The sequence below is a fragment of the Lactuca sativa genome, chromosome 7 (genome assembly GCF_002870075.4).
Source record: "Lactuca sativa cultivar Salinas chromosome 7, Lsat_Salinas_v11, whole genome shotgun sequence".
Taxonomy (NCBI): domain Eukaryota; kingdom Viridiplantae; phylum Streptophyta; class Magnoliopsida; order Asterales; family Asteraceae; genus Lactuca; species Lactuca sativa.
Window position 1 is genome coordinate 156,987,282 of NC_056629.2, and position 17,648 is coordinate 157,004,929.

Sequence of the window (17,648 nt, forward strand, 5' to 3'; positions counted from 1 at the left end):
CCGATGCAGGGGGCAAGGCACCAGACAGTTCTGGACTTCGGTCCGATGCAGTTTCCGGACTTCGGTCCGATGTAGAGGGCAAGGCCCTGGTTAGTTCCGGACTCCGGTCCGATGCAGTTTCCGGACTTCGGTCCGATGCAGTGGGCAAGGCCCAGTAGTTGATTATTTGTTGTATGGTATGTGGTAGTTTGGGGGAGCTCACTAAGCTTCGTGCTTACGGTTTTCAATTTTGGTTTCGGGTACTTCCGCAAACAAGGGGAAGAGCTCGGGATGATGGCATTGCACACACCACAGCTTCCGTTTTTATTTCCTGAGGGATTGTTTAGTTTTTCTTTAGATGTGACTTGATACAGTTCGATACAGTTTTTATCATGATACTTGTTTCTGGGTTGAGATATTGATGCATAATTTTTATGAAATAACTTTCAGTATATGATTTTCAGTAGTAATAAAACAAAAAATTTTGGGTCGTATTTTGGGATGTTACATCATCGCACCAGCAGCATGACACCACCCAATCTCCGCCGCCACCATCAACGCCCACCACCGCCACCAGATACCGCCAACATCGCGTACCATTAACTAGAAACAAACCCCTAATCTGGACCATCACCCTCTAATCCACTCTTTCAACCTTTTTTATTAGAATTTTGAAATCGAAAGGTTTCAATCACTCAGTTTTCAATATGTGCATGTTGATTCAAATATCCCTCCGATCGCACATCAGATGTGTCTTTGTTCCTTCCTTGCTATAAAGCCCACCGCCATGAAGTATTTCCTAATACAAACCCTAATCCATTTTTCCCTCCCTTAGACGAACACAATGAGTTTTTCTGGAAAATAATTTCGATTTTCTTTCCTTTTAATGATTTTGATTTGGTGTTTTGATTAGTTATCGGGTGAGATGGACGACCGACGAGTTGAATAAGGATAGTTTCTGCTGATTTGGTTTGGATCTGCGATGTTATCAAAGGTAAAATTAAGTTCTTTTTTTCTTTTTCTGTTTCTTCCTCTCTGCATCGATGTCTCTCTTTCTTTCACATTAGATCGGACTCTAATTAGAAATTATATATATCGGTTGATGTAGTTATCATATGATATCTATTAGTCTTCCATGCTCAACAAATCCATGTCCATTTATAGGGTTTTGCAGAGTATTTATGTTTTGGAAGCATATCACAACAAAAGGAATCATGATGTTAAAGCTTATCAAAGTAGGCTTTCATCTTGGCACTCGATACTACATAGCAATGGGCATAAATTTGTCTTACAAGTAAGCTTCACATATTTTAAGAAAACATTTTATAGTGATTAAATACTCTTATGTATGCTTCCTTTAACATCAATGATGGCCACTTCGGCTTACTACATTACAATATTACAGGATACGAAGTTGAGAAACATATTCTAATAGATTTCATGAAAGAAAAACTATAGGAACCTTATAAAACCCTAAAATAATACAGATTTGTTCTTCATCATAGTAATTATCTGTAGGTCTAGAAAACTTTGTGTAGAAAGGAAAGAGTTTCATTACATTAAGGTCGAGCATTTAAAGTTTTGACAATTTAAACCCATTGACTATGTTTTTTACTATTATGCTAACTTTGTTTTTTGTTACTTTAATTTCATCAGTCTATATTGTTTTTTGAACCTAAACTTGAGCCCTGACTTTTTGGAGGGAGGCATACACAATGGAAAAGTTTGTTAGATATTACTGGCAGTCAAGAAATTATAAATAGGTAATTGGCTATTTTCCTTATAGCGACGTAACTGGTTATGGAACCCGAGGCTGAAATGAAGGCCATATAAGATCCATGTTAGTTGTAATTCTTATTTTTAAAGTTTTATGTTCTTTTTAAAGCCATTTTTATACGAACACCCAATTGTTCAATGAAACTACTCAACGAGCATTCAACCTAGTTTTGGTGATGTTTTGGAAGCTAACATATGTTCAGTTGTTATTTTAGCTGTTTCTTGAAGTTATCATCTCAGCCGGTAAAGTGTGTAGATCTCGACCTAATTTTTTCTTTCAGTTGTTTAACATCGTATAAATAACTTTAGTTTTTCTTCTTTTTGAACCGTTACAAAGGAAGGCATTCGCATATTGGTTTCCAATTTTACTATCATTTCCAATTTGTAACATTGTTCTTATTTAACCCTTTTTTTCTTATTAAAGAAAACACTCTTTTATAAAACATGAATTTTCATTATTTTTCTTAATGAAGTTTGTGCCATATGCTTAAACAGGTTTTGGATGGCAGGGACAAAGCTCTTTAACTGGGTGATGTTGTTTTATTGAGTAGAAATTCTGAAAATCTACAACATACTTTTCATGGCAAAAATAACATATTATGTTTCATTTTTTATGACACGGTAGAAAACTATAAAAAATACAATAGGAATTTCATTTAAGTAACTTACTTTTTATGGAATAGATAGCATAATTTCCTTTTATTTTACCACATGTGTGACGTGTGACTGACCTATAGAAAGTTCAAAAAATATCATGGAATTTTAATTTTTTTTTCCTATCTGTAACATGCTTTAAATGATAGAAATAACAACTTACTTATCATTTTTTTTGACCATTTGTGTGTCATCGGAAGAAAAAGAAAAAAAATAGCGATGTACTTTCGCTTATTTCATATATGAGCTTACTTTTCATGACAAAATAACAACTTATTTTTCATTTTTCAAACGAGATGTGGATAAATGGTTGAAAGCTCAAAATTTAGCAAGTTAAGTTTTTAGCATCTAGGGTTAAAATAAATCAAATTAAACTAGGTGATTGTAATACATTATTAGCATCATAAGTTTTGATTTTTAACAAACCACTTCTAACATATATGGTCGATTTTTTTTGCCAAAATGAAACCATTATTTTAAGAGCCATGTAATTATATTTTAAGATTAAATGTAACCTCTAAGTAAAATATTCAGTTATTTTCGAAAACTAGCGTACAAGGTGGTTTTTTTACCAAGTTTATCGCATTACATATTACCAAATTTATTGCATTAATGTGGAAAAACGAAACTGCAATATATGCTGATGTACATTAGCAGTCATATTTTTAATACTTAAAATACATGTGAGATAAATGTAATTTTAAAACACAAATAACATAGATACGAAAGGTATATTTAAGAATGTTTAACTAGTTTTTCTTTAATTTTCATAAATTAAGGGAAATTGATCAATGAGAAACGGTTATAAGCAATTGAGAATAATTTTTTTTTACAAAAAGTTGTATATATTTTTTGCAAGACGAAGAAAAAAGAGTTGCGACTTTAAAAGATTTTTTTAGTGGTCAATGTTTTAGAATCAAAACATTCTTCAAACCAATCATAAAAATAGTCGAAAGAAGTCTTTGCACAATTGTTTGATTAATTGATGAGCTAATAACAACCTTAACAAAAAAAAAAAATAAATAAATAAAAGACGATTGTTTTAATAATCAATCAAAAACACCCCCTTAATTTCTACTTTGATAATAATGAGAAAAGGAAAGAGAAATAACAACGTTCACATAGAGATTTGATGAGCATTAAGAATATATACAAAAAAATATTTTGGACAAAACCTTAATAATTCAAATATATATACAATAGTCTTCACAATTTTTAGCTTATAGAAGCTTTTAGTTTGTGGCGTTTTTCAGTTTTTACCTTCTAAAAGATTTTAGTTTTAAGCTTGTAGCAATATAAGGTTAGATTTGATACATAACATTATCTTGAAGAAATTAAATTTTCTCAAGAAATAAAAAATTTGGAATTTAAGAGAAACGACAATGTGCATCACATTTGGCAAAAGTAGAATAAAACCCAAATACATACATAGAACTTTTTTTTATTATTATGTTAATTGTATATAACGAAAGTATTTTTGGTCTTTTTATGAAAATGTAACTTAGAATTGAATCCCTTAAATATGATAAACAGATAAAGGATGAAATATAATCAAGAATCAAAAAGAATCAGGTTTAATTTAACAAAACACAAACTTTTTATACATTTGCCCTTATTACGTTCATAAAGAGCTTAATAAGATCCCTAACATCCCTGAAAAATCACTACATTATACCCATAACACCAATGATATATCAAAAGCAGATTAACTACCCTGGAATACTTGACCATAATCAATATAAAAACATATGTGTTGTTGTGATTCAAGAATTGATGATACACAATGCAGGTCATAATTTGATGTCTAGGACTCTTGAAAGGAAGCTAGCTTAGCTTTAATCAACTAAATTGACAAATATATAATCAGACATTCAGAAAAACAAGTATAAATTGAAGCATTATAAACAAGAATCAAGTTTCATAATTAGCAAAAGATGATTGATTATATGGAAAACGGAAATAGGTAATCATGAAAACAGTCTAACAAAATTAAACTTCTACGAAAGATAACACCATAACAATGTCGCAAAATACTCTCAGAACAAGAAACAAGACACAAATTAAAAATAGTTTCAAAAAGGGCAATAACATTACTCTGTTTTCAACGGTATGATTTCTGGAACCTAGCACGAGCACCACGACCTCCAAACTTCTTCGGCTCGCACCTTCTCGGATCAGCAACGAGAAGAGTCCTGTCGTACCTCACGAGAATATCTTTGATTTCCTTCTTCTGTTCTTCATCAACGAATTTCTGGTAGTAAGCGACGAGAGCTTTCGAGATGCTTTGACGGATTGCGTAGATCTGAGAAGTGTGACCTCCACCCTTGACGCGGATCCTCATGTCAACGCCAGCAAACTTGTGGCGTCCAAGAAGAAGGATCGGCTCGAACGCCTTGTATCGGAGGATTTCAGGCTGAACAAGCTCGATTGGGACACCGTTGATTTTGATTAGGCCACGACCAGCCTTGCAGTGAGTTACGGCAACCGCCGTCTTCTTCCGGCCGAAGCATTGGACGGAATTTGGAGGAGCTGCCGCCATGTTTGTGAGAAACCCTAGTTGCCTAAGAGTGATCTCTGAGAGGAAGAAAATGTCAGGCGATGAATTGTGAGAGAGGAGTTTTATGAGCTGCGCTAGGGTTTTGTTATAAAATTTGTGGGCTTCATTCTTATGGGCCGAATAAATGTTCTTTTGGGTTGTTTGATCCATTAGAATGTTAGATGTTCTTCAAATGTGCATTAGATTTAAGTTTTAAAGCTCTATTGCTTCATTAGCCCATTAGAGACGGGCTTTTGATTCGTTTGGAGAAAACATGATCATATAATTTTCTTTGCTTAGAAAATTAGACATTGAGACAAATGAAAAAGTTGATGATGTTCCATAACACTAAAATCTTTGTATAATTCAAATTTCATAGCATTCTAATAAGCATATATAAGAATTTAGAGTGCATTGCATAAATGGTCTTTGGTTATTACAAATTCGTGTTATGAGTCTTAACTTTCAAAAATTTGACACAACCGGTCCTTATTGTTTTACTTTTTTGCATTTTCGATCCTTATTGCATTTATTGTATGTGGATATCCATTAAATGTCTTCATGTGCCCCTCACACGAGGGCATCTCCATCTTAAGTGTATGATTAGTCTAAGATCGAGGAGTCCTAGGACGATTGGGAATAATATGTGCATAATAGCTCGTTCTCACCTCAAAAATCTTTAGAACAATATATATGTCACCTCAATGTGCGAGTTATTTGTGTTAAAACTTAACTTTTGGTGAAATCAAGTGCAATTCAAAGAGAATGTAATATCATCTTGGATTTGAGGTAAATAACCAACACTTGTTCTTGCCCGGTGAAATTGGTATGATCTATGGTTTATAAAATTAACCTCAATGTTAAACGTTGTTTTTCATGATTCAGTTGATGTTAGATTGCAGAACAATGAGTGACAAAAACAAGTTTTCTTATAACATTAACATGATTGAGTCCAGAGCCATCAAAGTTGAAGTTGATAAGTTATAGGTTAGTAAAAGTGATGCAAGTGCAAGTTGATCGATGGAATTTGATCATTTTTTTTATGAAAATGATAATGTGTTCCAAATTTATGTGTTCAAACTTTATTGAATAAGTTGATGTTTGATGAGAACAATGAGTTTATTGATTAATAGTTGATGCTATTAATAGCATTGCGAGACAAATTCATTTATATTGAGTTATTGTTTATGATTATTTGGAGATGTCTAGAAGTGGATATTTGGATAAGATCAAGATACAAGTTAGATTAATTTCAAAAGTGAGCGCATATAAATTTGCAACTTTGGGCACATGTCACAAATTATTTGTTTCGTTACAAAGTAAAAACATCAACTATTATGATATGCTTACACAAATTATTTGTTTCGTTACATTTATTTCAAATTACAAATGTATTATCATTGCATATCGTGTCATTATGTTTGTGTGAACCGGATGTTGGAAAGAAAATAAATAATATATAGTGCTATCATACATACACATTGAAAACAATTGCATTAAATGATTGTATAGATAATAGGCAATAAGGTGCCTAAAGGACTCTGAGGGTACGACCTTAGACATTACAGATTGATTTGTTCTTTATATATATGGAAAGAACCAGTGTTACCAACCTTAGTGCCATGAACTCTCCAAACCTTATGTGTGTGTGTTGGAATGGTACATTGTGTTGCATAGTATAAATGCATGAAAATGTTTAAAGTCATATGTTTGGAAAAGTGTTTTAAAATAAATGTATATGTATTTTGTATATATATATATATATATATATATATATATATATATATATATATATATATATATATATATATATATATATATATATATATATATATATATATATATATATATATATATATATATATCACGAAACTTTATGGCTTATGTATTTCCCTTTTTATGACTGTACTCCAGGTATCAATGAGATGACTCTTTCTAGAATTCACTTTTGGGACATTTTGAAGACGAATACTTTTGAGAACTAGTTCGTTGGAAAACATGTAATATATTTTGAATGTAGATTTATAGTTGTTGATTCTTGCAAACATCTTGAGCTAAAAAAGACTATTAATAATAGGGGAAGTATGGTGATCACAGACAATTAGAGAAAATTGAGATACTTAGCGGCAAAAAAACATTGTTAAGGCACAAAATGTTAGACTAATAAGGTGACGTTTTGATCGCTTCCTGTGTTGATATATTCTCCCTCACGTACGGATTAAAAAGAAATTCAGTGTGGGCTATTACATGAGGACACTTTGTATTTTATGCACACAAAAGGCAACGTATTATAAAATATATAGATTGTTTGATTTTTGTTAGGGAACCAAAAACTGAAGTATCACGTTTATTTATGCTCACAATATGGATAAGGATGATAAGATATGATTTCGAGAAGTTGTTTGTGCTTATCATGAAGGTATAATCATTTTCCAGAGCTTGCGTACTTGTCTTTTTTAAAGCTCTTTCTAGCCTTTTTTCAGACAAGTATACGTTTTCTATGCATTCTGTTTGTTTTTAGAAGATCACAGACCTAAAAAGATTTATACATTCTATTTTGTAGAACGCATGACACATGCTCTTCCAAAACTTATAGATGTTTGCATGTCTTATTTGTATGACCTTTGATAAACTAGATATTATTATATAATTTGACCTTTCATTTGGCAAGATTTTTAGATAACACAATGCAATAATTTCTTTATTATCTTTTGAAGAAATAATAACATAACAAATAAAAACATTTTAATTATCATCACTAATACTAATAGTTACAAATACGTACTGACATTCAAAATAAATACTATATATTAAAAATGACAATTGGATTATTGTTATTATTACTATTATTAGTTGTGAGAGTATTATGTTATACGGATTGATTAAAACAAAAAAGTAAATATGAAGGTTTATATAAAATTTTATTTAAATTTGAAATTTTAGATTTGAAATTTAAAATTTAAAATTTGAATTTAAAAGGAAACATATAAAATATAATATGTGAGTAGTTATATTGTAATTTATTGACTATTTTCAGTTAAGATAATTATTAATTGAGGAGTAAATATCATGTATAAATTAAGTAAAGATAAAACAATGAGAAAATGACACATGTAAAAACATTTATTCAAAAATATTAGAAAATATCATGTGTTTAAATGAATGACAAAATGACATGTAGCAAAAATAATTTTAGTTTATTAGGGAGGATATTTTGAATATCAATACTAAGTTAAGAACGATCAACTCAATCTGCACAAGATATCAACAAATAACAGTAATTAAAACAATTACGATCAACTTAGTGTGTCACTTCAAAATAACCAGTATGTGTTGATGATTATGATAACTAGGTTGAAGCACATAGTAGTGCAGCAAAGCGTGAACATGTGGTTCATACTATTGAGCACTTAATGAAAATTTTAAAATATGGATTGAACATTAAAAAAAAAAAACAAACAAACAAACTTTGTAACGACGGACATATAGATTAAATTTCAATGTTGTAAAACTAAATTTATCAATATATATATATATATATATATATATATATATATATATATATATATATATATATATATATATATATATTGATGTGTTTCCCACATTTATTGTGTCTTACAATGCACAAATAGAAATTTAGTAAAATTAAATAATTATTTAATTAAATAAAGATAGATATTAAATGATTTCCATAATTGATTGTATATTAAATGATATCCATAATTATAATTTTCTTTTTATGGAAACTAAATATATATTATTCATTAATGTCAACAATAATATTAGTTTAGAATGAATTCGCATCTAGGTCTTTTTGTATGAGTTCGTTTTTTGTTCTAAAATACAATAAATTTGCATTGAATATGAAGAACAAGAGTGTATTCTACTAGAATACACTCTCATTCTACAAGAATACACACTTTTTATTCTAGATACGAATTCATTATGATAAATATTATTTTTGACATTAATGACGAATTTAATTAGTTTTCATAAAAAGAATTATAAGTATGGATATCATTTAATATGCATTTAATTTCTACTTAATTCTTATTGATGCATTCTAGCACGCTAGGGTTGTAAACAAACTCACCGTTTGACGAACCGTTTGTGAACTGTTCGGCGGGAAGTTTGTTTATATTCGTTTATTTAATAAACGAACGAACAAGATATTTCGTTTGTTTAGTCAAACAAACAAACACGAACAATGCTCTCGTTTGTTCATTTTATGTTCGTAAATATTTGTTCGTTTATGTTCGTTTGTTTATTATATATATATATATATATATATATATATATATATATATATATATATATATATGTGTGTGTGTGTGTGTGTGTTTGCTCGTTTAAATTCGCATCTATTTATTTTGTTTATGTTTATCTAAGTTCATTTATATTCATTGGTTTATGTTCTTTAATGTTAAATTATGTTCGTTTATCAGTTAAACAAACGAAAATAAACGAGCACGAATAGACTAAATTTCTTAACAAACGAACAGGAACATAGAATTTTGTTAGTTTAATTGTCCGTGTTCGTTTGTTTATCGTTTAAAGTTAAATGAACGAACACGAACAAACATTCGTTCGTGTTTGTTCGGTTCATTTCCAACCCTATTTGCAACTCATTTCACCAAGTCTACAATTTCGCAGCAGGCTAGAGTTCATAATGGGCAAATATGTAGCTCTTTGCCTTATTTTATTTACAAGTTTTCCCACTAAGTCACTTCTAAACATGTTTTTCCACCACATTCTAATACTATCGGAGGCTCTGCCTTTAGGACCTCATAAGGGGGCGTTTGCCCTTTACCCCATGAATTTCGTAAAGTTCAGGATCAAACTTGTATACAAACATACACTCTACACCACCTAACTTGTAGTATTATATTGTGGTTTAAATAGTTGGACTCATGTTTATTCCAAATTTCGAATTACACTAAATGACGACAACACTAAAATCACCACCAATTTATTGACTAGTAAATTAGCCTAAAAATGTGTCATCAACAAGAGCAACAATAGTTTAATCTTCATAAATACAATCTTGCATCCCCGTCTATCCCTAGGGAATGCACCATCAGTTAGCAAAGACCATGAAACAATGCATGATTATCAGAGTCTTTACAATGATTAATCCCAAAAAACCAAACCAAATGAAATCAATAAATGGTTTATATCTAGTCAAAAAAATAAACCTTTACCAAAATCATGAATGCTGCCCAAAGTTAGCATCTCCTTGCTCTTGTAGCCAATGCACTTCTAATTTCAAAAGCCTTTTGGTCAATTGAATTATCCACAAAACTAACATCTCCATGATACTGAGAACTGTCATCATATTGCAAATATTCATCAGATTTCCCAGATAAAGAAGAGTAATCTTCCCTCATAAGCAACGCATTATGAAGAATTGAACAAGCACCTATGTAAGCCACCATAGTCTTGATCTCTTCCTTAATTGGTTTACTCAAAACACCCCATTTCTTTAAACTATCAATCGTTCTAAACCCAGATGCAAGCATTACATTATGTGCAGAATTAAAGTTCTCTTCGTATGAATTCATCACGGGTTGATGAAATGGAACCATTAGCCATGGAAGAAAAGGATAGCTTTTATCACCGATTAAGTATTGAGGTATAGATACACCGTTTATATCTATAGGTGGAGAGTTCAACAAGTTGTTTGATTCGATGTCTTGGTATAAAGTTGATGACTTGAGAACGAGTTGATTACCCTTTTTTCCATTGATGCCGGCGACAATGCTGAGAATCTTCGATGACGTATCGACGACGATTTGAGCAGATAATGGAACTTCCTCCATGGATTCAGGCTTGAGAATGTTGAATCGTGTACAATGTATAACTCCACAGCAATTGGGCAAACCTGTTAGGGTTTCGAATGATTCAGTGATTGGTTCGAGTTCGTTTGGGGTTGGGAATCCGACCCAGAAACGAAAATTGGTGCATAAGACTCGGCAGAATTGCTTGACGCAGAATTTCGCTACAGATTCTGAAACTTTAAACCGTTGTGAAATATCGGAGTAATCGGAACCGGTGGCTAGCCGGTAAAGTCCGATACCGAGGCGGGTTTCGACGGGGAGATTCAGGGGAGAGTTGACTGGGTCACGGCACTCGAGCAGCGGTTCGAGGAGGGCTGAGAGCCACTCGAATGTTGAAGCAGTCATTTTGAAACAGAGTTTGAAGGAGTCGGGGTTTCTTGGTATGGCTGAATGGGCGCCGACGAACCGACGACCGAGTTTGGTTAGATGGCTGATTTCGTCGGCGGTGACACCGGGTTCCGGGGATTGGGATCGCTTCCGTTTGTGTGATAGAAGGGAGAGGGTGGCGGCGGTATTTGAAAAGGATAGTAGGTGGGTGATGAGCGGGGAAAGGGAATTGGACGGAGAAGAAAATGAGTCGCCGGAGGGAGGGGAGATGACGAAGAGGAGGAGGAGGAGCTCCGATATTAGGGAAGAAAGTAGGGCCACGAGGGCCCTTTTATCCATTTTTTCTCTGCAATTAGCAGCTTATTTTGTCAAGAAATGGGGGATTTTCGAGGAAATCAAAGAAGATTAGGGGACGATGATTGGGGAGTTGAATGGAATCTTGAATCCCAGTGGACGATAGGCGCTTGCTTTACTTCATTTGGTTTGTTAGTCAAACTAGTACTTATATTTTAGACTAAATTACACATTTGGTCCATGAGGTTTGTCCAAATTCACACTATTGGTCTTAGTATTGATTTTGTTACATGGATAGTCCATGTTGTTTGCATCGTGATGTGATCATCCTCTCGTCTCACACGTATAAAGGTGTAAAATGTAAATTATCATCACATTAAAACTTGGGGTCGTGATTAATACCCTATATATCGATACATCATCATTGTTCATAATATTGATCTCATACACCATACAAAAAGCGAAAAGAAAAACACAAAGAAGAGTATAGATCTACAAACATGGAAAATAAATTTAGTTATAAACCACTACATGGAAAAACGAACAATGCATAACGTTGCTTGAAGTTTGAGGAAACTGTTACGAGACAATTTAATGTACGTTAGTGATGTGTTTTCAAACTCTTGTGGTAACACAACCACAAGCATGATGGAACAATGCATGGTGGCAATATGGACTTGTGATTGTCCTTCCATTAAGATTTCTCTACATATTTGTCCTCCGAATAGCAAGCTTGATATCCCCTACAAATTGATGTATCAGGTTGCTTATTTTTTTCCTCATTTTGTAGGATCAATATCAATATGGACAATTCTTGCTCTGCTAGCAAAAGCTTCGAGCTTTTCGGTTACAAGACCATCAAAGCGAACCCCAAGTGCTAGCAAAAATTGCTTTATCGAAAGAATAATTTTCATAAAAAGTTCCACACATAACAATCATTTGAAGTGATACTTTATATGAACCATTATTGCACTTGCGACTAAAATCCCAATAAGCACTACAAACCGACAAAGCTCATCACTCGCATTCAAACAACCACCGCCCATATACATAATTGGTTTTATATACACGTATGAATCTAAAACTTATTCTAAATTAGAGATGTTTATCGGTTTTGGTAACTTGGAAATGTTGGATTGACAACAAAACAAGTTAAGCACTTCAAACAAATGTCCAACAAACTTCGGTGAAACTTGCAGAATAAAACTTCTAAAAAACTTAAATAAAAAACTGAAGACAATATTTAACGTGGTTCGGTCAAAACAATCTACGTCTACAGGCGAACGAGAGAGAGATAGAGAGAGGGGGGTTATTAAACTTCCAAGAACAATTACAATCACACGAGAAGGTTACACCTCACTTGAGCTCTTAAAACAAAAGAATATCTCTTGCTTACTAATTGCTCCAAAGGATGTGCACTTAACCTTGTAGTGATTGCTCTCTTGAAATTACTGTGTACACATACATGCATACATTCTCCAAGGAATAATGAATGGGATATGAACCTATGTATATCCAAGCATGGGAAACCCTAATTCTGATGGGTCGGGCCCATCCGTAATTATCCCATAAAGGGTGTTAGGAAATTAGATGACACTGGTCAAGAACCAGAACAAATCTGTTGCCACTGCTAAGTTTTGATGACCCTTGTTAGGAAGTAATGCGGATAACACATGGAACCAAAAGCATACAAGACACAGTATTTACGTGGTTCGAACAAAGTGACCTACGTCCACGGGTAGGAAAGGAGTATTATTTATTCACAGAGTTCTCAAACAGATATTACAATTACAACCAACAGAGGTTTGACCTACTCACTAAGGATACAGAAAACACAAAAAAATGACTAGAAAGCACCCATATTTATAGACTAGGTGAAACATCCCAAAAATACAACCCAAAAATTTCGTTTTTTTTAAACAATATTAAACCATGATATCATTGCCAAAGCATGAAAATCATAAACCATGTGTTTCAAAATGTTATAATATCTATCACATATTAAATCTCATCGAATATCATATCAAAATATTAGAGTAAAACTCTCAAGTTGCAGACTGTGGTGTGTGTCATGCGATCATCCCGAGCTCTTCCCTTTGCTACCGGAAGTACCTGAGACCAAAACCAAAACTGTAAGCACAAAGCTTAGTGAGCTCCCCCAAACTACCACATACCATACAAGCACATATAACAGGTAACATAACTTTAGGACTACTCCCAACTGCATCGGGACTAATCCCGACATCGGCTTACCCAACATCGGACTCTTGTCCGGCATCAGGCTCACCTCGACATCCGACCACATCGGGCATCGGGATCACCCCGGCATTGGGCTTACCCCGACACATACATAACATAATCACATAATCTGCATCGGGCTTGCCCCAACATCGGACCGAAGCCCAGAATAAATAACATATAACACATAAACTAGCATACATCGGGCTTGCCCCGAAATACATTACACATGGCATAATGACTAACATACATCGGGTTTGCCCTGACATCGGGCTTACCCTGGAACACTTAACATATAACATATAACATAATCGCATATACTGCATCGGGCTTGCCCAACATCGGACCGGAGCCTGGAACACATAACACATAGCACATATACATGCATGAATCACAAAGACATCAAGCATACTTAACTACTTCTCGGGACCGCCCCGACATCAGACCGAAGTCCGAAAACATATAAACTGCATCAGGCTAACCCTGGCATCGGACTCACCCCGACATACTCAACTACTTAAATGGGCTGGCATTGGTGCCTTAGACCCGTTCCTACTAGAGGAAAAACTCACCTCGTGTGACTGACTGCTGCAACTTTGGGTGAGGAATCTCTGTATGCTGCTCCGGCTGCTCTCCGACTATAAATTTCCATAAAGGTACTTAGTCAAAAACTAATAACTACTCTTAGGGTAAAATGACCATTTTACCCCTGGCTAAATTCAACATCCTAGTCAAAGTCAACACCTAGTTGACCTGACTCGCCGAGTTGGTTCACAAACTCGTCGAGTCCCTATTCTTTCATCTGTTCCCAACCCCAACTCTACTCGTCGAGTCTAGCAAGAACTCGACGAGTTCTCCTTCAAACATAACATCGGGACTATCTTCATCTGGCTCGCTGAGTTCATCCTTGAAATCGTCGAGTTCATCTTCATCATATGAACGTGACTAGTCTGTGACTCGCCAAGTTGTATGAACAACTCGTTGAATCTGTCTTCATGGGTTGGGAGATTGCCTTGGACTCGCCGAGTGTGTCCATCCACTCGCTGAGTCCCATGGTTTCCAGGTCCATAACTACGTCTATTTTGTTGAGTCCTCCTTCTTGACTCATCTAGATCCCTTCCATACTCAACTAGATCCCTTTGAATCAGAAAAGGTTGGGGAACCAAAACCCCCGGCTCGTCGAGTCCCAAGAATGACTCGTCGAGTCCCAAGAACGACTCGTCGAGTCAAGTAATATCCATGCCTATAACTCGATTTTTGTTGTGCTAATCTCATCCAAAGGGTAGATCTGGGCTCCTAAGGTCGATATAACACGTAAACTCACGAACTTTATGTCCATGCATGGGACTTTTAAGCTCAAAAGACCAAAAATAGGGTTTTTTACATGCATGGGGTTCTCATAGCCATAGAGTTGGCACCTTTATGCCATGAGAACCCTCCAAGGTTCCAGATCTGAAGCATTTACCCTATATTATGCTCTACAATCTGAAATGGCTTGGAAATGCCCCCAAAGACGCCAATATTCAAGCCTCAAAGTAGATCTACCAAATAAGGAGTCAAGATAGGAGTTCTTTACCTCAAATAACTGGAAGTGCAACCACAACTCTGGATCCACTGACTTGCTTCTTGATTCACCAAGCTTTCCCTTCCCTCTTATAACTTCAACTCACAAGGAAAGGAACAAATTGCTCAAGAATACTCACAATTGATTAGGGTTTCGGGGACAGAGCTTGAAGGTGATGGAGGTTGGGGTGGAAGCCTCATAAGATGTTTAAATATGGTGCAAACCCTCCAATTTAGGGTTTCACTCAGACAGCTCCTACTCGTCGAGTCGGTCCTCCAACTCGTCAAGTAGGTCACTTAGTCCCCCGACTCGAAGTCGATCCTACTCGACGAGTTGGGCCTCCAACTCGATGAGTCCAAGGGTAAAATATGAAGTTTGGCTTGAATTTAAATGCGTACCTGAGATCGAGTGTTACAGTAGGGATCATAATTAAAACCCTAATGGTCCAAGCCCATTAATCCATAGGCTCATAAGTGGTGTCAACCAATTACAATCTGCTATGCATCCACTTCTAGAACATTTATACTTTAGATTAATTGCATGGGCATCATCCATGAGCATCTTCAACTTATGGGCGTCCTTATTAAGCATCTTCAACTAATAAGCATCCTCCTTGAGCATCTTCGGTCAATGAACATCTTCAACTGATATGCATCCTCCTTGAGCATATTCCATAAGCATCATTGTGATAATTGAGACAAAAACATCACCGACCGCCGTTAGAAATCGACATAGACAAATCAATATAATAGGTCAATGATACAATATTCGTGTGTGTGTGTGTGTGTGTATATATATATATATATATATATATATATATATATATATATTAATACTTCATTACCAAACACGATTATAACGATGAGTAGGCTCATAAATAAGTACGCGAAAAGTCATGTCATCTTATGAGCAGGTTAACACATTCGGAATGCACGTAATGGCATGAATTTAAAAACATAAACCTCATAAAAATCCGACATATCATGAAGGAAATGTGATTTTTATAATACATAAAAATCAACCACACCTAAAAAGTTACAACATCAAAACTCTACGAAGAGAACGGTTGACTTTTAGTTAAAGTCACCAAAAGGAGAATCGTAGTACTCCTAAAAATAGGAATTTTGAAACAAGGAATGATGAAAATAGAACTTGTATGAGAGAGTTAGGATTTTTGTAAAATTGTTGTGGGTATAAATTATAAATCAAAAATGAAAGTTAAAATTAGCCAAATGACCAAAAGAAAAGTTGCAGTACACGTCGATACCTACGTAGGGATACAAGAAACGACGGAAATGGAGCCTACGCATAAGTTATGGAATTTAGAAAATCAAATTTCTTCACGTGCGCACCACCGCGTGACACGCATTTTGACACCCAATTTGTGCCGATATTGGATGATGTGCCCACATAAAATGTGACACGTGTCAAGCTCTGAATAGTGCCACGATGCATGTGTGTGACGCGCACCCTATTGTGGGATTAAGGTGTATAATTCATTAACTAAATTGGTATATTCTTGAATTAGAAGCAAAATCTTTTTTGGGTAGCTCTCATAACATGTAACTGAATAGAATGACTTTTGGAGAAAGAGGTTGATTAGTTAATTTATTTGATTAATAAATTAATTATAAATTGAAATACATGATTTATTAATATATTATATGGTTATTATCTTAATTTGAAATAGTAATTATTAATTAATAATTAATCAGAAGTTAATTGGAATTAATTTCGGGTGAATTAGAATTAATTGAAAGTGTAGGGGCTAAGTTGAAATTGTTCAAGAATTGAACAAGAGGAAATTCCATAATCTTCCTATCCTTGGATGATTTTAGGGAGGAATATTAGGGTTTTTGAAATATTTCTTATAAATAAATAAGGAGTTGGATAATTACCATATTTGAGATATTATTATATTTAATTAGGGCTATCCAATACTTTCCTTATCAACTATAAATAGGACCGCTAAGGTCCTTGATTTCGTGCACTCTTTTTTTCTCTCTCTCTTAGAGCCAAAAAAATTCTCTCCCATCCTCTCTCCTTAAGTCTTCTAGTTATTAGGGTTTTGGGTACAAGCCATTTAAGACATTTAAGTTTTTGGTATTGGCTTTCCAAGGAACTTTAAGAGGATTTTGTGTAATTTTTTACGATGATAATCAAAAGGTATGTAACTCTATTCCTACATGAATTTCGAAACAAAAAACAGGGTTTCCCTAGGGTTTCTTGGTATTCTTAGTTTATTTTTATCAATAAAGAAAACATAAATCATTTACAGGTTGCATGTGAACTTAAATGTTTAAATGTTTTTCCACTCATATGTAATTTTATAACCTAGAAAATCCAACAAAGGTATCAAAGCCTTAGTTTTCTGTTTGATTGTTCATAATAGTGAATAGATCAAAATTAGGGTTTATGGAAAGTAAACCCTAATGGCTTG

At 34.1% G+C, this 17,648-nt stretch overlaps 2 protein-coding genes across 3 annotated transcripts; both read right to left on the reverse strand.

The window, feature by feature from the left end:
• Positions 1-4,333: 4,333 nt before the first annotated feature.
• On the reverse strand, positions 4,334-5,022 carry LOC111900315 (40S ribosomal protein S16). The gene has a single exon (XM_023896200.3). The coding sequence runs from the start codon at positions 4,946-4,948 to the stop codon at positions 4,511-4,513; it is 438 nt and encodes a 145-aa protein (XP_023751968.1). The 5' UTR covers positions 4,949-5,022; the 3' UTR covers positions 4,334-4,510.
• A 4,924-nt stretch (positions 5,023-9,946) lies between these two features.
• LOC111900328 (protein ALP1-like) lies at positions 9,947-11,569 on the reverse strand. Of its 2 annotated transcripts, XM_042896198.2 has the most exons (3): positions 10,368-11,569; positions 10,150-10,273; positions 9,947-10,010 (listed from the first exon to the last, which is right to left on the reverse strand). In XM_042896198.2, the coding sequence occupies exons 1-2, from the start codon at positions 11,449-11,451 to the stop codon at positions 10,155-10,157; spliced, it is 1,203 nt and encodes a 400-aa protein (XP_042752132.1). In that variant the 5' UTR covers positions 11,452-11,569; the 3' UTR covers positions 9,947-10,010; positions 10,150-10,154. The 2 variants fall into 2 exon arrangements, with proteins under 2 accessions (XP_042752132.1, XP_042752131.1); XM_042896197.2 differs by having other exon boundaries at positions 10,150-11,569.
• Positions 11,570-17,648: the final 6,079 nt, after the last annotated feature.